At 39.1% G+C, this 21288-nt stretch overlaps 1 protein-coding gene across 1 annotated transcript in view; it reads left to right on the top strand.

Moving 5' to 3' along the window:
• The window catches only part of LOC117386261 (sodium/calcium exchanger 1-like), a 199337-nt gene that overhangs the window by 112080 nt on the left and 65969 nt on the right, over positions 1 to 21288 (top strand). The window contains exon 11 of the mRNA XM_055229116.1: positions 5322 to 5514. Within this exon, the coding sequence (XP_055085091.1) occupies positions 5322 to 5514 (193 nt within the window). The remainder of the gene's footprint in view (positions 1 to 5321; positions 5515 to 21288) is intronic.

Here is a 21288-nt window from a genome sequence, read left to right on the forward strand (position 1 = left end):
AATCACAGCAGTCAATCAACAGCAGTTTCCTCTTAGGGCTGAACATGATATTTGATTTAACCAACAGAAAGTTAGAAAATCAACCATGAAACAGAAACAGACAAACAAATTAATCAACAGAAAACAAGCTAATGGAGAACTGACCCTCCTTCTCGGCAAGGAAAACCTCAAAAAAAAAAAAAAAAAAAAGCTCGAGGAGAACCACAGTGAAGGAGATGTGTGTCCAGGACTAATGGTCGCATCCATTTGCAGATAGAGTTAATTTATGCAATGTTTGTGTTTATAATTACATTAAAATATTAACCCTCCTTATAATGTATAGTACAGCTAATTGCACTGTTTAAACCTTAAACTTAAACAAAACAACAGAGGCAAAATAAAGAAATCAATTTAATTCCCATTCCCTCTCATGTTTTGGCTGAAGTTAGCACATTAATTTTTTTTTTTCTCCCTGGTAACAAGATAACAAAACTAGGGGTTGTAGTGAGAGTAAAAAAAAAAGAAAGTCTTATCTGTGAGGGAATGTAATACTTTTGCCAGCCTATTACTTTTTGCTAGCCTATTTATCTATTTTACGAGATAATATAACTTAATCAATCAGGTAATTTCCTTCTTATATGGCATCTGGGTATTGCTGCAATAAACAGCCACATTTCCTCCACTTGGAGTGCACTTCTTTGCCCGAACACTCCATCAAGATGTACTGCCACCAGAGGCAGCACCAGACATTTTTGGTCGGAGGAGTCTTCAACATGTTAATTTAGAGCCTTATATGGATACGAACGTATCACTTTGTGGTAGCCATTTGAACATTTTTAGTTGAGATTGAATATCCTATGAATGTGGGTTAAAAATCTTTGGGGGAACTTTGGAGGTGCATTGGCCATTCTAGAGGAGGCTAGTAACCCCTCATGCCTCTTCCGGTGCCTCCCCTTACTGCCACTGATTCCCTCTCGGCTCCTTCCTGCCTTCACCCAAATGGAGATGTTTGTTCAGGCATAGAATCTGTCATACAGGCTATGGTCATAAGAGACCATCGCACCAAAAAGGACCTGTAGTTTTGTGCAGACACCAGTGCTTGTTCAGTTAGTGATTTTCCTTCTATATCACATCAAGGCTGCATGTGGGCACTGTGGCTGGTCAATCCTTGGCATGCTGTGTGCTGAGCACGCAGTCCCCGTGGTGCCCCTGCTTATCCTCCACAGAACAGAGCAGAACATATGTGGAACCCAAGAGTCTCCGACCCCATGTATCAGAAATGTGCAGCCTTTGGACTCGAGCAAAGCAAAATACGCACAACAAAATCCACATGTATGTTCTGGATCTCCGTGTGGGTGAAGCCTCGTGCTCTTTGATGCCATGAGGAAAGAAGCAATATTGTATACAACACCAATTCCAATGAAGTTGGAACTCTTTGTAAAACTAAAAAAAAAAAAAAAATACGGAATACAATGATTTGCAAATCCTTTTCAACCTATATTGAACTGAATAAACTATAAAGACATGATATTTAATGTTAAAACTGATAAACTTTATTGTTTTTATGCAAATATTCACTCATTTTCAATTTGATGTCTGCAACATGTTCCAATAAAGCTGGGACAGGAGCATGTTTACCACTGTGTTACATCACCTTTCCTTTTAGCAACAATCAATAAGCATTTGGGAACTGAGGGCACTAATTGTTGAAGCTTCGCAGGAGGAATTCTTTCCCATTCTTGCTGAATGTACACCTTCAGTTGCTCAGCAGTCCGGGGTCTCTGTTGTCGTATTTTGCACTTCATGATGCGCCACACATTTTCAATGGGAGACAGGTCTGGACTGCAGGCAGGCCAGTCTATTACTATTACTAGTACTGTTGCTACGAAGCCACACCATTGTAACACGTGCAGAATGTGGCTTGGCATTGTCTTGTTGAAATCAGCAGGGACGCCCCTGAAAAAGACGTTGCTTGGATGGCAGCATATGTTGCTCCAAAACCTGTATGTACCTTTCAGCATTAATGATGCCTTCACAGATGTGCAAGTTACCCATGCCATGGGCACTAACATACCCCCATACCATCACAGATGCTGGCTTTTGAACATTGCGCTGATAACAGTCCTTTTTTCTCTTTGGCCTGCAGGACACGACGTCCTTGATTTCCAAAAACAATTTGAAATGTGGATTGATTAGACTACAGCACACTTTTCCACTTTGCATCAGTCCATCTCAGGTGAACTCGGGCCCAGAAAAAGCTGGCGGTGTTTCAGGGTGTTGTTGATACATAGCTTTTGCTTTGCATGGTACAGTTTTAACTTGCACTTGGAGATGTAGTGACGAACGATGTTAACTGACAATGGTTTCCTGAAGTGTTCCTGAGCCCATGTATTTATATCCTTTACACATTCATGTCTGTTTTTAATACGCTACCGCCTGAGGGATCAAAGGTCACAAGCATTCAATGTTGGTTTTCAGCTTTTCCACTTACGTGCAGAGGTTTCTCCAATTCTCTGAATCTTTTGATGATATTATGAACCGTAGATGATGAAATCCCTAAATTCCTTGCAATTGTACATTGAGAAACATTGTTCTTAGACTGTTGGACTATTTGCTCACGCAGTTGTTCACAAAGTGGTGATTCTCGCCCAATCCTTGCTTGTGAATGACTGAGGCCTTCGGGGATGCTCCTTTTATACCCGATGATGCCACTCACCTGTTTCCAATTAATCTGTTCACCTGTGGAATGTTCCAAACTGATGTATTTTAAGCATTCCCCAACTTTCCCATTCTTTTATTGACCCTATCCCAGCTTTATCGGAACGGTTGCAGGCATCAAATTGAAAATGAGTGATTTGCATAAAATCAATAGTTAAGTTGATAGTAAAGTTTTAAATTAAATATCATGTCTTTGTAGTTTATTCAGTTCAATATACTTTGAAAAGAATTTGCAAATGATTGTATTCTGTATTTTTATATTTTTTTAAAGTTTTGAACAGCATCCCAACTTCATTGGATTAGAGGTTTTATGTAGCTGTGCGACACAGTTGCACGCCCATGTGCTGGACATTCCTTAGAGCGCATTTTGCTCTACTCCAATGTAAAAGCGACATGTTTCTGATACATGGGGTCAGAGCAGCCTGGGTTCAGCAACATTCAGCCCCATGTTCTGAGGAAGCCTCTGCGAGGAGTATGTGGATAGAACACTGGAACGCACTATGCCAAGTAGCATGCCAGTCATGGTGCCCATACATTAGAGAATACATTATTTTGAAAATGCTATAAATCACCAAGAACGTTTTTGATGCTCTGAATCTCCCTTCGCTCCCTGAACTAAATCACTCCCTCTTCAGAGCGCTATCATAACACAATCAGTTAATCCTGTATCCCGTTAATGAAACTACTTTAAATTGTATCAGGTTTGTCATATTTTTGTTTACAGTTTTGAATCATACCTTTTTATATTGATCAAGAATTGTTGTGAAAGCATAGATTGCTTAGGCTTGTAGACTGAGGATTGCACAGAATCTCACAGCTAACCATAATGAGGATTCAAATAGGGCCCGGGAGAAACATGCATAAATGACATCTAAAACCTCTTCAGGCATGTTTTTGATGAGGGAACAACGTTATAACATAGTAGAAAGCTAAAAACAATCAATTTTGCATAATGCCCTCTCTTTAAGTTGTTCTACTGGAAGTGGCAAGTTGTCCCCAAGTAGTGTTAGGACCTTTTACGCTCTGCTGGTGTGTGATTGCAATCAGTGCAATAATAACGTTGAAAAGGTTATTGTTAAAAGTTTATTGTTAAGAGTTTCTGATTTGACTTCAGTCATACAGTCATATACGTAGCACAAGAGTAATGGAAGAGAGTTGTGATAAGAAATTAGTCAGTTCAGTGTGCCAATGCACATTATAACACAACCAGGAGCATTCACATCTGTGAGAAGACTAAAATATTAACCAATTCAAGAATCTAGTTCATTTGCAGAAGTCTAATCTACAATGTTAGCTTGTTTGTTTTAGGGATGGTCTGATATAGATTTTTAAGCCGATACTGATATTTGCCAATCCCGATATTAAATATCTATAGTACAGACCAAATAAATGCTTTTGTAATAATAACAACATTTATTTATTCGGGATATAAATTCATATTTTAGTCATTTTAGTCATTATGTCTGCTCAAAAAGACAAATCTGATACACTGGGACAAACTGGAAATAACACCTGGGCACACCCAGACTGGGGCAGTGCAGAAAAAATACCAGTGCCAAATATCAGCAAAATTTTCAATATCAGACTGATATCCTCCTCCGGTATCGCCTCTATAACCGATATACCATCCCTAGTTTGTATGTCTTCAATTACATTTTTCAGGGGGCCAGATTTTTCTGAAGGTTTCGGTCTGAGGGCTGGATGACAAAACTGCACCTCAATTTGACATTTTATCTCATAATATCCACAAACAACTCTCAATTGGTACAATTCAACAACAAAAATCAACTTTTAAAGTCATGAAAATATAGCTATAAGTCAAGACAAACCACAGTGACAAGATGAAACCAGGCTTTAACTGTAGTGCAGTTAATAACAGATCTAGGACTAGACCAGGTTTAAGCTAAGACCAGGACTAAAGCAGATCTTCAGTGTAAATGACAACTGGTTGAATTGATGTTAAAAGCCCAGTACAGTAGGCTACCACAGTAACAGAGGTAACTTTGCTATTTAGTTCACTAAGACCACATATAGCTTTGTTACTACATACACAGCTGTCTGTCCCTACCTCACAGTCACAGGTTAAGCCCATTCCAACAGTGTCACCTGTTAAATGCGCTGACCAAACTTCATTCTTCTCATGCCACTGCGCAGATTGCTCATTGTTAATCAGAATCAGAATCAGAATCCTTTTATTGCCATCATTTGTGAACACAGTTCACAAACTAGGAACAAGCTAACTTCAGAGCACATGGAGCGCCTTATGCATATTACATTCACACCAAATCATGAATTAAACCTTTATTTTCTGTGTCTGCATTACACAGGTGTACTTAGACATGGTTTTCAGAAGAATGGGGCTCTCTGGCCTACTGCAAACCGCTGTTGAGATGCGGCAACGTGGCTAAAGCTCCATGGATGTGAATGCAATGTCGTGCATTGTAAAAAAAAACAAACATATTTTTTAAAGAATGGGCAAATGGGCTGCCTACATCTTTTGGCATTTGTGGAGGATTTACCTTTAGTTATCTTTTTAATTCAGCCATTCTGAATAAACTGTATTTATTGATGTGTAAAATAACACGTTAAAATATAGTTTGATGCAATGTCTGTGTCTATTAAAGGGATCTTCACATTCGAGGGGGCCAGTCAGAGGGTGAGTGAGAGTGTGGGGGTCATGGAGGTCAAGGTGCTGCGGACGTCTGGGGCCCGGGGTTTGGTGGCAGTCCCTTTCAGAACACTGGACGGTACTGCCAAAGGAGGAGAGGACTACGAGCTGGCAGCGGGGAAGCTGGAGTTCCAAAATGATGAGACCATGTGAGTAGAATATATCCTTCTCAACCTGATCACCAGCAGAACCCGCTGTGCAAAGACGGCTGATATGTGTGTGTGTGTGTGTGTGTGTGTGGGGGGGGGGGGATTTTGACTAAAGTTGCTGTCAATTATTACTGTTTTTATCCATTGCATTTTAAATTGAAAGTAAATCAACAAAGGATTTGGTATTATTGTGTTGAACTGTGTGAAAGGAAACTTGGGGGCAATGCTTGTCTAAAGATCATTTGTAAAATTGAGAATATGCATATTAGCAAAAGTTACCAGATGTCCCTAAATGCCCCTCGGTCACCATTTGTATTCAGCTTTTTAACCTGTATGGATACTGTAGAAAGAGTGGTTGAAGTGTTTCTCTGGTAGTTGAGTAAAACCTTTATAGACCCTTTCAAGAGTGACTTGTTAATAATAATGTTGTATCCCATTTATTTTATTGAGGCAAAACATGATTTTGTGATTTGTGGGCTTTGTATACAATGAGTTGCTGTTTGTCTTTATTATATTTGTCAATGAGTAATTACAGTTAATTTCTAAATTCATGCTTATTTTTTTTAAAGAGGGAGTATTACATGTCTATGGGGTATTAAAGGACAAATGTTGTGTTTGAGACTGTGCAGGAGCACAAGAATAGAGAGAGATCACCAGATTACTCTAACATGCATGAATGACATCGAACACCTTGGTTTTGATGAGAGAAGAACATTATAACATGGTTGGTGGCTAACGCTAACTGCCCTATTAAAAATGCATTGGTAGCAGGTGTTCTGTTTACAAACACTGGAAGGATGTATATAGTATAGTATTGTTCATAATAATATGCCTATGGAGAGACATATTCAAATAAAGCTAAAGACTCTGTAGTGTAGGCAGGTATTAATAATCCTCATTATTTAGCCTTGTATACACAGTTCTTGTAAAGCAGTGCTAGTATTGCCACTGACTTGGGGATTGGCTTAACTCATTTGCAATGCTCTGACTGAGGTTAAGTGAAGGTTTAACATAAGCAGGAGGAAGAGGGGAGCAGTGCAAGACTTTCCCTCTGATAAGGGTGCACTTCACGGACACGCAGAGCCGTACTCCGGGTCATGCATTTTTAATAAGCTGATGTTAGTGCTGTTAAATTAACCAAGTGGTTGGGAGTGATGTTGCTTCCTTTGTACTTCCCGAGCCAAGGCAGCCGTCACTGTGTGGTTTTATATTTTTATTATATTTTTATATTTTAACACATATTTGGCTCATTTGATGTGTCCACAAAACAGAACAAACTATCATGTTTATTCTTCCTGCACAGATGCTCCAGACAATGTCTTGAGACAGGAACAACTAGAAACAACAATCCATATAAGGTCATTGCTGTGTATCATACAGTTAACGAACATTTGCAAAATAGGCTTGATGCAATGTATAAATGCATTCCGGACCTGAAATATGGATTTCTTCAAAAATATTGGTCCTGTCAACACAAAATTAAAACTATAATTCTACTTGAATATGTTTTCAATAAGATGGAAGAAAATCAAAAATATGCACACACACACTCCAAACAAAGTCTTTAGACTTGGGCCACTAAAAACACAACAATCCATATAAGGCCATTTGCTGTGACTCAATATATTCTTGTGTTTCTCATTAGGGATGGGCGATATATCGATTCAAGTATTGGTATCAGCTGATATCAATACCATTTCACCACTAATTGTTACCAATATATATATATATATATATATATTTTTTTTTTTTTTACCACTGCCCCATTTTCTGTGTACCTATGTGTCATAATAATAATAATAATGCCTTACACTTGTAATGCGCTTTACAGGCTTGTCAAAGCCTCTCAAAGTGCTACAGTCATTCCCAGTTTGGCCTCTGTACATGAGATTTGTTTTTTAAACAGAAAAAAGGGAAATAAAAGAGCGTTATATGGCTTTATGTTTACACAATCATGTTACAATTTATTTTATATTCCACATAAATACAGTTTATTTTTACAAAAGTTAATCTGTGAACTTTACTTCCACTAAATTTGTGGATCTTGCTATGGATTTTAAAAGCTAAATATCATATTGGCAAATATTGGTTATTGGCCACAGCAGCAGGCCAAATATTGGATATAGAGGCCCATCCCTATTCTTATGCTGCATCTGCGAGTTTTGTAATTTTTTTTGTTATGGAGATTTGTTATCAAGAGTTCCATCAGAGTAAAGCAGACACACACACACTCCCATCTTATGTACTCATACTGGTGGGCTGATAAGCAGCCTGCTGCTACTGTAGACTGTCGCTGAGTGTCAGAGCAAGGGTAGATGGCAGTACAATGAAATATCAGTCCCATTGTGAGAAGGTACCCTTGGCTGAGGGAAAGACTTTAACAGAGCACCCAAGGGCTGAAGGGAGCTGTTGACACATGAGTGAATTAGAGGTGGGCGATATATAGAAGAACTTTGCTATTGTCGTTTTTGAGATGTGCAAAATTAGGAAATCGAGTATAATAACTTTTGTGAGTAATTCCAGTCCATTCACAATTAGTTTCTGATCAATTGCCATAATATTGTTTCAGTGTTCTCATTGTCATAGTCCTTTAGTCGTATAGTCAGTTAATCGGCTGATGGTGTCATAGTTGATGTAATCATTTTATTTACATAAGGATTTATATGGGACAACAGCAGAAAAGTTTGAGTGAATTGGCTGCACATCATGCTAGCGAGTAGCAGATTTTTTTTTTCCCTTTGTGACGCCACCAAATCCTACATATATCACCAATCAAGAAAATAAAATTGGAAAACAAAATAAGTACAGAGCAGAGGTAATATGCCGGTGGCGGTGTAAATGGGGGTTGATCAGCAATATGGCGTCTTGAACATAAATCATTAAAGATTGCTCAAACATGCACAAATCACTGTAAATACACCTGCAAGAGAGTAAATGTGAAGGGGAAACAATTATAACATGGTTAAAAGCTGTGAAAAAAATATATATTTTGCTTAATATTTGCTTATTTTATCTACTAACACATAACATGTTACTTTGCTATATTTACCAAAAACAACCCATTAACATGTTAAATAAGTTTCAGTTTAGTTTTTGATGCTGTAAGTTCCCCTCCCTTTGCTCTCCACGCTAAGTCACTCCCCCTTAAGAGTGCTACTGCTTTACAATCATTGTGCATTCCTTTAATGAAACCACCGTATTTTCTAGACTATAAGTCACACTTTTTTTTCATAGTTTGGCTGGGGGTGCGACTTATACTCAAATTATATGTGAAATTATTAAAATATATAATTTCACATCTTTGTAATTTTCACACTGACAACTGCGCGAGGGCACTCTAGGCCTGTGTACCATTCGGAGTGGCTCTTCATCTAATCATCGATTCAATAACTATTGTATTATGATGAGACTATTATTATACAACTATTTGCCAGCTGGAGCTCACGGGGACATGCTTAAGTTTCAATTTTATTTTTTCCTTATGGTTCTGCAGAATACATGATTTTTGAATATTTACTACACCACATTTACTTGGGAATTACGCTTTTGCCAAGACCGAGGAGGAGTTTTTTGACGGAGTTTGGTTCATATTATGTGTTTATGCGTTTCAACTTAACGTGAAAAGGCTGCAGACTGTGACTGAGTTGGCAGTTCAGGCATTGTGAATTGAGTTGGCAGCATTTGATGTTTTATCTCAGAACACCCTGGTCACACTGACTGTTCAGCATCTTTTGAGTTCAGATACTGTACCTAGCAAGCGTAAACTCTTCGTTTCCCGCCAAAATGAACTAATATTGTAAATGTTTAGTTTATCATAAGTTTAGTTTAAGGTCACAAACTCCTTCCTGTTTTCTGATTCAGCCTTTTATGCTAATATGAAGTCTTAGCTGACAGAGCACTATTTAAGAAACAACTGAGAAGTAAAATATATATAGTTTCCGGTTCACCATCTTGTTTGCTAACAGGTCAAAGATGTATATATTTTTTTTGTCATGCATTCATATACAATTTTGTGTGTGTATATGTAAGTCAGCGCGTATGTTATATTTTATGTGTTTGCTAGTTCTACAGTGTGAACTGTGATGAAGAAGTAAGACCACAGTAAACATCAGTGAAAAGAACTTTCATGTGTCTCTCATGTTTGTGGACAAGCTGGCATATGTCACGTTAGTGTGGCGTATCTGATTAACTGTTAATATCTTAAGTAAACATACCAGACAGTTTGTTGTCTATGTGTTACATTAGCGTGCTGTACTGCTATCCAGCCTGTTCTTGTATATTTTATTGTTGTTCTTATTATAACTTCACTTTAAAGATAAAACGTCCGTTCTTGGTCTCAGATTTTAGAAAATAAATTTATAGTCCAGTGTGACTTGTATGTTTTTTTCTTCATTATTACAATTTTTTGTTGCTGGAGCGACATATAGAAAACACGGTACTGCACATTACATCAGGTTTGTGAAGTTGTAATGTATTGTACTGCATCATGCTTTGCTATGGAAAATTGCTGTGCTGGAGCATGGGGCATTGTGGGATGAGCTTTGGATAGGATTGTACTGCTAACCATAACAAGGGTTTGGATAGGTTCTGGCAGAGATTGCTAGATTACTCAAAGATGCATGGATGGCATCTAAAACCTCTTCAGAGATATTTTGATGAGGGAACAACATGGTAGAAAGCTCCAAAAAGTGGATTTAGCTTAATACCCCATCGGTCTTGTCTTGTATGATGAAACCCTCCTGTATACATTGCTATTTGAGATTTCAAATTTATCAAGAATAACAGTGCATAAATTCTGCCAATTCTCTCCTTCTCTGTGTTCAGTGGTGCTTGCCCCATACCCTGCTTGTTTTCTTGTCCAAGCGTTTTTGGTCTTCTCTCTCCCTGCTCCACTTCCCATCCTCTCCTCTCTGCTTTCTGTTGCCACCTCTCTCACACCTCTTTCACATCTTTGCCCCAGTTGTTCATTCTCCTGCTTCTCTCCTCCTCCTCCTCCTGATGTCTCCTCTTCCTTCCAACGCTCCTTAAATCCCCCTCTCTCTGTTAGACCCTACACTGGCAGCATACACAGAGCTAAAGTCATTTAGGCCTGTCACATAGCTCAGCGTGACGGCTCCTGCTCTGGATTGCTCAGACAGCCCTTTCACTGCTGTCTGCTTTATGTCTCTTATATGGGAGTGTGCTGGGAGAGACAGGGGCAGGTGCACAATACACGATGCAGGCAAAACTCCTCTTGTTTATTCAATTAGCAGTTAACTCTCACTAGGAAATAAAAAGCTTGTCCAATCCACAGCTTAAGATGTTTTATTATTCCACTAAACTAGGATGTAATATTTTAGGGAAAATATTTAATTGTATATTTTTATTTATTTTTTTTTACAAATATTGCCATTGTGATTAGATTTGCAATTTACATTTTAATAAGATGATTGTATTCTGTTCAAATTTCAGAAATGAAAAAAAGACTGAAATATGAATCGAGAAACTAATACCAGAATCACAGTTCAAAACATGTTTGTACAGACCAAAATACAGGGTGATCAAGTTTCTTTTTTTTTTTTGTTGTTGTTGTTGTTTTTGTAAGAAAATAATGGTACTTAAAAAAACTGCAGCCTTTGTGATTTGCTAGTTGTGTTCATTCAATTTGCAATTTTGATTTGATTCCTATTGTTTATGTAGCCTTGCACCTAACCATTAAAAAAAACAAAAAAAAAACAGAGGTGTAGAATGAAAAACAGATAAAAGGATGGAAGTGAAGAATGAAAGAATGAGAGACAGATGAGAGGATGGAAGTGTAGAATGAGAAAAAATATGAGGGGACAGAGGTGTACAATGAGACACAAATAAGAGAATGGAGGTGTTGAATGACAGACAGATGAGAAGATGGAGGTGTAGAATGAGAGATGAATGAGAGGATGAAGGTGTAGAATGAGACAGATGAAAGGATGGAGATAGAGAATGAGACAGATGAAAAGACAGAGGTGAAGAATGGGAGAATGGAGGTGTAAAATGAGAGACAGATGAGAGGAATGAGGTGTAGAATGAGAGAGACAAGTGGCCAAAGGTGTTGTGGAGATACAGATGAGGGGATGGAGGCGTCAAATGAGATGATAGGATGAAGGTGTAAAATCTGAGACTGAAGAGAGAACGAAGGTGTAGAATGACGAACAGATGAGAAGATGAAGTTGTAAAATGAAATGAGAGGATGGAGATGTAGAATGATACCCAGATGAGGACAGAGGTATAGAATGAGAGACAGATGAGAGTACAGAGGTGTAGAATGAGAGACAGATGAAAGGGCAGAGGTGTAGGATGAGAGACAGATGAAAGGGCAGAGGTGTAGGATGAGAGACAGATGAAAGGGCAGAGGTGTAAAATGAGACACTGATTAAAGGACAGAGGTATAGAATAAGACAGATGAGTGGAGGGAGGTGTAGAATGAGTATGAGAAAAAAAAAGTTAAAAAGTAATTCCAAAACGTTAATTGTCAGAGTGAATATCTTACGAGATTCTAAGTGAAGTTTATTTTATTTTATATTTTTTTTAATGAAGTCCAATAATTTATAATACAATATTTGGACAGGGTACAGTGCCAAGCAATGGCCACTGTCTAGCATCTGGGTCACAAGAATGAACAGTATAAAGTTGAGTGAGAATTACACTTCAAAACCATAATTACATACATTTTCTTTACAGTCACTGAAACATTTTTGAAGTTGTTTATCTGTTTTGCTCCTTCTTGTGTTTAGCAGTTCTTAAATCTGCAGGATCACTGGGAAGTACTATGTTGTAAGCATGGAGCTGAAGTACGCCACACACTTACGTACTTGAATTCTGACAATTATTCTTGATTTTAGTTATTTTTGTTGTTTTATTGTTTTATTTGACACTTGTTTTAAGTTTGACTGTATCAGACCTTTAGTTGTTTAGTTGATTAATCGGTCAATGGTGTCTTAGATGACCAAAAGTTGTATTAGTTGACAAATCATTTTATTTAGATTATAAAGATTTATAATCCAACAGTGGAAAGGAAAAGTCAGTGGGTGAGTTAGCTGAAGATTTGGTATTTGTTTTTAGTATTTATTTGTAAAGAGACATATTGAAATCGTGATTCACAAATTTAATCTGTCTTTATATTAATATATTGTTTCCTAGTACTTTTTTTTTTTAGAAATAGTTGTTTTTGTATGAACTCCTATGCAAGAGTAGTCTTGTGACAGCAGTTTGGGTCAGATACAGGTCCTGGAGGATAGCAGTGACCTCTGCAGTGACTATAGATTGATTTCAGAAAGAACAATGGCTGCGAGCTGAATGGTGTATGTATTCGCAATTACATTACAGGGTGTCAAAATGATCAAAAATCACATATGAATCGATTCTAAAGCTGGTATCTATTATCTTGTTTTATTGCATGTACCATTTTCCTTCTGTTCTTTAACTGTGCGGTGCAATACTGGAATTTCCCCACTGTGGGACTAATAAAGGCATATCTTATCGAAACTAGATACTCATGTGTATCATATACAAATAAGTTGTTGTAACAACTGGCAGGGGGATCAAAGATACAGAACTCGGAGAGGAATAGTTTAACAATGTTTATTTACAGTTTGAAATGTGCAAGTGAAGGTGGATTAATCAGATATTTGAGAGTAGGGTGGGAGGGTGTGAGGAACTGAGCGGGTCCAGGGAGCAGGATCACTGTGGATACGTGGATGATCTGGCACTGAGTGTCAGGTTCTGGCTTCCTTTGCCTGAATCTCCGCCCAGCTCCAGACTCTGACACAGAAGGGAGGGAGAAAACAGCAGAAAACATAAGATAGATAGAGATCTTGAGATAAGTATTGATATGAAAGTCACATTCACTGGACAGAAATGAAGCTTTCCTGAATAGCTTTAGAATGATCTTTAGCTGTTTCAGAACAAAGATAAGACCAAATATACTAGTGTATGCCCATGGACCACTATGGAACCCACTGATTTCACATCTTTCAGAGTTTTACTATTTTACTATCTCTGCAGTGCTGATTCTCATGAAAAAACAAAAAACAAAAAACAATACACTTTGTAAGTAGGTCCAGACAACCCACAGTGGTCTCAATTTAAACTTAAAGAGAAGGTATTTTACTTCTATAGGGTATTAACTGCTAAAACAACATATTTAGATCCCCATGTTACCGTTTATTGATTTAACCGAAAACAATGTATTGACACCTTAAATAAGTTTCATTTAGTTTTTTTCACATGCTGAGTCTTCCCTCCCCTTGCTCACTATCACAACATAATAAAATGCTAGAAAAAAGTTGATTTTACATAATACCCTTTCTTATGCAATATATCTGTACAGTGATCCCTCGCTATATCACAGTTCACCTTTTGCCGTCTCGCAGATTTTTTTTTGTGCATTTTTGCACCCTTTTTTTTTTTTTTTTTTTTTTACAGTGTATGAATGCACATTGTGTCAACCGCTCAAACGAAAGCAGAGAGTCTACCGGTTCCAAAGATGTAAGCCCCAGCACTGTACACTAAAGCATCGCGGAGATATAAGCCAGCGCATCAGCTCATAAAACATTGCTTTTCAAAACCACATTAGTAAAAAATGTCTTACCTTTGTCGTCTTGCCGTGAAAAGTTTATTCCATTTGTAAATAAAAGCTATTTCCTGTTAGCCACAACTGTTGTCCACCACTTAAAACAGTCTGAGTGGTTCTATAGTGATATATGGTTCCTACCGAGTGCTTACAGTAAACCAATGGAGACGCATGGCACTTTCACATGGCTTTGTTTTTCCCCTTCTGGTTGGCTGACCATGTTGTCAATCTTGTATTGCAAGTTATCGCCCTATTCTATTGGCTTTCACAATTCCAGAGAGGTGTCACTCATGCATATTGACCAATCCGCTGGGGAGGAAAGTCCATGCGTACAGTAAGCCTGCTTGTGTGCATCATAGCGCCTTTACGCCCAGGACGCAGAGCGCGCCGGGCAAACCTAGTTTTGCTTCTTTCACTAAATTAATCTCTAAAAAAATCATTCAAATGCTTTATGCGGTCATTTTATTTGTAGGGGAAACATTCATATACACATATATTTATTATAATTATTAATTAATAATTATTTAAAAAATAAATAAAAAAATAAAAAAATCCAAAATGCCAAAAAATGTTTTATTTAGGTCTACTGAACACCATTAGTGATATAAAAATGAAATGTATAACTTTTACATGACAGAAATGCAAATGGCACTATGTGTGCCAAACAGTGCCAAATGGTGCCAAAATGGAAACCTCACCTGACATACCTGTACTAAAATCTCTCTTTTTTTGATCTGCTTCATCTAATCAGTTTCAACCTTTGCAGAGATAATGTTCACATGTTTGGTTTCTATTTTATGAAGTAAAAAGGCTATGTTAGCAACATTCCAAAGAGTTATTCATCATAAAACATGTTTTTTTTTTTAGGCGAGGCTAAAAAAATCAAAATTTTTGCTGTGTTTCATCCTAATTTACTCTTTATCAGTACATGGATAAATGACATATCAAATTATTCTGCCCAATGATCCCTTTACAGTGGCACAAAAATTATTCAAATACACCTTGGGGTTGCTGAAATAGACCAGTTTATAAATGGATATACATTTTTGGAAAATTTGTCTTCAAAATAGGCGTAGGTGGTAACAGGTTAAAATGGTAAGGCAAAGAAAGGCTAGTCAAGTTTATTTGTATAGGACAATTCATACACAAAGAGCTTTACCAAATAAGAAAAACATTAAAATCACAATACAACAAAGTCAAAACATAAATAATCACAAAATAATCATCATAAAATTAACATAAAAGGAGAAGAGTGTGGAATAAAAATCTTTCAGTTATATGCACAGCTAAACAGAACCGTTTTGAGCCTGGACAGGTTTTAGCTGCATAAAACTGAAACTCTGATTCTCCATGTTTATTCCTGACCCTGAAGTTCTCATAGACCGACCATATGAAATGGTTCATATGGCACTAACATGACATGTACTTTGGTGCTAGGCCATGGAGAAACTTGCTTGAGACTTGAGACCTGGAGAGCTGCTTTAAAGTCTATTCTCTGAGCCACAGCAAGCCGGTTCAGAGACCTGAGCACAGGACTTATGTGCTAGTACTTCCTGGTTCTAGTCAGGTCCCAAGCAGCAGTGTTCTGAATGTACTGCAACTGTCTTAACGCGGTCTCATATGAAGATGATTTAGGATATGTATGGTGAAGGTATTTTCTTTTTGTATCAGTTGATCTAAAGGTGCACTATGTAACTTTTCTGGTGCGAAGTCCACCACCTTCTTATCTCAATAGGGGTGTTAGTGCATGATATGGAATGATCCACAGTTTGGTGTTATATTTTTATATATCCATGGGAGACAAAGGCAAGTTGCTGGTCAGATTTATAGATAGGCAGACCCACCGAATGCAACAATGCATGTTTTTCCATGGTATTTTATATACATTTACATAGTTGTATATAGGGAGCTGTTAATTAAGCACAAGCAGAGTCTGAACCGTACATTTCCTTGTTGAGAATTTTACTCTGAGCTTTGGCAGTGTCTCTGGAACCGTCAGTGTGTCTGAACCTCTGGGCACAGTCCTCTCTGAAGTTGCCGTCTCTCTCTCTCTAACTCTCTCTGTCTGTCTTTCCACCACTCTTTTCTCTCTTCTGTCTTTCTCTTTCTTTCTCTCTCCCCCTCTCTCTCCCTCTGTCCCCTGGCTTCTCATTAGACATTTTAACAGGTGTTGCCTCCATGTGCTCTCTTCATCACGCTCTGCTCTGTGTACCACTTCATTCTGTGTGGCACACTGTGGTATGAGAGAGATAGGCCTACAAGATATTCACTCCAATACAGACTACAGATTTCTATTTATATGACAACTTCAAGGGTCAGATTGAGGAGAGGATGCAGAGAGGAGAGAATCAAACAGGGCAGAGGATGCTGAGAAAAGGGTCCGATGTATCAGAGCATGCAGAAGAGAGGGTGAGATAGAGCAGAGGCTGCAGAGAAGAGGGTCAGGTGGAGCAACTGAGGTGTTGGAACACTTTCTGTCTAACATATTTTACACTTAAATTGTGTGAGTGCTTGCCTGCCCTCAACTCTCTAATCTGCAGCCTGTTTGTCCATCTGTTGTCTGGGTGCTGATGCTCCACTCTGAATTGGGAAGGTGCCTTTGTCTCCCTCTTTGCTGTGGTGGGTTAAGGTAGGCTTTATTGTATCCATAGGGAATTAAGTCCTCTGCATTTGACTCATATTTGAATACCGCTGGGGCATCTCATCAGGGGCAGTGGGATCCATCTCCAGATGTTGAGCTAGTCTTGGTCGGGACTACCTTTGTTGGAGGATTTTACCTATGGTGCATGTTTTGGGCTGATGGGGGTGCCCAGAGAAAAGCCATTTAGATACAGAGAAAAATATGCAAACCCTCGCAAAGAACCTGGAACCTTCTTGCTGTGAAGTGTGAGTGCATGAATGTTGGTTAATCTGCTTGTCTGTTATTGACAAATGTCTGTTGGATTTTCTAACTTTCTGTTGGCCATTTGTTATCCCTATCTGGGGCAGCGGTCAATTTCACCTGGGTAGGACATGTGACATAACTGTTTGAAAAATCTATAGTTTATCTTAGGTGGATTTAGCTGTCTAGCTATTAGACGGCAGATGGTCTTCAGTTAATATCTTTGTAATTACTGGGCCAATCCATATGAAACAAACTGGTAGTTGAACATCTGTCTAATCTGTCAGCATTCTCAAACTCAATGGCAATAAAACTGAACTTCTCCTTGTCGGCACCAAATCCACCCTAAACAAGACCAACATTTTTCTATACCCATTGACGGCTCCTCCATCTGTCCTTCCCCTCAAGTTAAGAGTCTGGGTGTCATCCTCGATAGCACTCTCTCCTTCACTTCTCACATTAATAACATCACCCGCTCCGCCTATTTTCACCTACGCAACATTAATCATCTCCGGCCCTCCCTCACACCACAGTCCACAGCCATACTTGTACACAGCCTCGTCACTTCTCGCCTGGATTACTGCAATTCTCTTCTCTTTGGTCTCCCACAAAAAACACTCCATAAACTTCAGCTGGTTCAGAATTCAGCAGCTCGCATCATCACACGCACCCCTTCCATCAACCACATCACATCCACCCTACAGCAACTTCACTGGCTCCCCATCTCACACCGCATCCAATATAAAATCCTGCTCCACACAATCAAAGCCATCCATAACCTTGCACCTCCATACCTCTCAGACCTCCTCCATATTGCCACACCCGCTTGCTCTCTCCGCTCCTCTTCCTCTCTCCATCTCTCTGTTCCCTCAGCCAGGCTTGTCACCATGGAGCAGGGCCTTCAGCCGCTCTGCTCCCCAGCTCTGGAACTCTCTCTCCCCCTGACCTCCGCAATACTGACACACTCTCACAATTCAAATCCAAACTTAAAACCCACTTGTTCAGACTGGCATATTCTTTATAATCCACAACTGCCCTGTCCTTTTTCAATGTTTTTTTTCATCTGAATGCTTTTAACTGTATGTTCATAAATGTTGATTTTAACTGTCTGTATATGTATATATATATTGTATTGTAAGGTGACCTTGAGTGCCCAGAAAGGTGCCCTATAAATAAAATGTATTATTATTAATAAACTACATTTTGTGAAATTATTTTTTTCATAATTTTTTCATAAGACAGTTGTGCCATCATTCGTTAGTGGAGCCAATCCCAGACAAATAATGATTAGGTTCAACATTTGAAGATTTTCAGTTTGAACATTAATTTAAAATTGCATAGAGTTATATATATATACCTCTGCCCTTTATCTTAAATCAACCTATTGTCTAAGGTTGTCAAAAGTATTGAAAATCAGATACAAATCAATACTAAAACTAGACACTCATTTGAGCAGGTATCAATACTAAAAAAAAGTCACTTTCACAGTACAGAAATTAATTTTTCTTGAATAGCTTTAGAATGATCTTGAACTGTAACAGAAAAAGTATAAGACCACATAGACTAGTATATGCTCTTGGACCAATATAGAACATACCTGAGTGACTGAGGGATTACACAAATATAAGATCAATTGGTAACATAAAAGAAAGTACTATGTTGAAAATCACATCCTATTGTTGAGTGTTTTTTTTTTTTTTTTATCTGAATTGGTACTGAGTACCGAGTCTATTTCTTAGTATCAAAATGGAGTTTGAAAATTTAGTATTGTGACAACACTAATAGGCACGGTCAAGCACATGCCATACATTAAAGGTCATAAATGCCAAACTGACTCGTGTGAGCTTTTAGCCATTTTAGAATGATGTTATAATGATGTCCCAAAAACATGTCTGGACCTGTGTTTTTGAATATTTTTCTTTTACCTTTTGTGTGGTTGAAATTGTCAATAGAAAGTCTCTAATATCTGCTGGTGCACTGAGGAGTCAAGCAGTTTCAATGACTTACCTCTCCATTCAGAATCACACACTTTGACAAAACTTCATAAATACAAGTGAGTTTGGAAGCGTATCCTGTCTCCTTAATTTCAGTTGGGTGTGATTGTCAAGTGGATTAACCAATCAGGGGGATGCATGTGAATAAAAACAAACATAACGGGGAAAAAAAAAAAACATCACAGGAGAAAAAGCACCGATTTCTTCAGAATCAACACGTGAAGCACCAAACTCTTTTTTATCTCAGGTAGAAGAAGTGATATATTTTGTTTGGAACAATTCAAGAATTTTGGAGAAGAGATGTCTTCCAAATTGGAAAGACGTAATACAAATTGTGGTTGGATCAATCCCAAGTTACGACCAAGGTTTGTCGCACTCTATGGTCTGATTCCAGAGCCTTTTGGATTCTAACAGAATGTAGAGGGGACTGGCTGGTCAGGCAAGCTAAAACAATAGCTGTAACTTCAAACTTAGGCAAATCCAGAGCTGAAATGATTTAAATGAGTTTAAAGCACAGTGGAGTATTTCCTGTATTAACACTTAATGACATCACAAGGGGGAGTGTTGAAGAATTCACATGTGAATAAAAAAACAAAACAAAACTGCATTTATGATGAGGAAACAATTATATCATAGATCAAAAACAGTGCAATATAGGCCTTCTAAGTAAAAATCCTACATTTTGGAAATCTTTTCTTCCATCCATCTGTTTTCTTCCACTAAGGGGCCAGGGGAAGCAGTCTGGGACCCCAAGGCACTCCCAGGCCAAACAAGAGACAGTCCCTCCAGGTCTTTCCCCGAGCCTCCTCCCGGTGGGATGTGCCCAGAACACCTCTCTAGGGAGACATCCAGGTGGGATCCTGAACAGATGTCTGAGCCACCTCAGTTGGCTCCTCTCGATATGGAGGAGCAGTGGCTCCACTCCGAGCTCCTCCTGTCTGACTAAGCTCCTCACCCTATCTCTAAGGGAACGCCCAGCCACCCTGCAGAGGAAGCTCATTTCAGTCGCTTGTATCTGCGATTTTATCCTTTCGGTCCTTACCCGAAGCTCATGACCATAGGTGAGGGTAGGAATATAGATTGACCAGTAAATTGAGAGCTTTGCCTTTCGACTCAGCTCCTTCTTTAAAACAACAGTCCGATACAGCATCCTCATCAATGCGAACGCTGCACCGATCCCCTCTCAACCTCACGCTCCCACCTGGAGAGGGCAAGCTACCTTTTTCTGGTCGAGAACCATGGCCTCGGATTTGAAGGAGCTGATTCTCATCACAGCCGCTTCTCACTCGGCTGCAAACCACCCCAGTGCCTGCTGCTGGTCCTGGATGAAGCCATCAGGACAACATCATTTGCAAACAGCAGAGATGAGATCCTGTGGTTCCCGAACCGGACCCCCTCCGGTTCCTGGCTGTGCCTGTTCCCGGTCCAACATGCACCGGGAACATGTCTGACTTACTGCCAGTAATACGAACCAGCTTCTGCTCTGGTTATACAGGGAACGGACAGCCCCTGGCACCCCGTACTCCTGGAGCACTCCCTAAAGGATACCACGAGAGGAACGGTCGAAAACCACACTGCTCCTCCTGGATCTGAAGTTCAGCTATCGGTCGGATTCTCCTCTCCAGTACCCTGAAATAGAGCTTACTGGGAAGGCTAAGGAGTATGATTCTCCTGTAATTTGAACACACCCCTTCTTAAATAGAGGGGCCACCACCCTGGTGTGCCAGTTCAGCGGTACTGTCCCCGAAAGCTATGCGATGTTGGAACCTTGCCACCAAGGAGATTAATGACCACCTCAGTGACTTCAGCCAGGGTGATGGATGAGTCTGCCTCCGGGTCCGCAGTCTCTGAGGGTCTCCTCAATTCTTCCGTCACGTCTTCCAAGCAAAGTATTCCATCTGCTGTCTGACAACATTCCCAGTCAAGGTCAGCAGCTCTTTACCAGCACTGTAAACGGTGATGGTGAAGCACTGCTTCCTCCTTCTGAGGCGACAGTTTGCTGGAATCTCTTTGAGGCTGTTCGATAAATCTCCTCTATGGCCTCTCTGAACTTCTTCCAACTCCAGGAGTCCCACAAGCCAACAAGGCTTGAAAGGACTCCATCTTGAGTCTGAAGAACCCATGATAGAATGTTGTTACCTCATCCAAAACATACCTGGAGTTGTGTTTCGTTTCATTCACACATGTTTGACTAACTGTTTATTATTAATCTGTCTACATTGCCAAAGCTCAATATGCTTCCACCGTTTGATGATGTCATGAAATGGTAGTTTACAACATTACCTCAGTATAAGCTAGTCAAGCAACACTTA

Source organism: Periophthalmus magnuspinnatus, chromosome 18, assembly GCF_009829125.3.
Source record: "Periophthalmus magnuspinnatus isolate fPerMag1 chromosome 18, fPerMag1.2.pri, whole genome shotgun sequence".
NCBI lineage: Eukaryota > Metazoa > Chordata > Actinopteri > Gobiiformes > Gobiidae > Periophthalmus > Periophthalmus magnuspinnatus.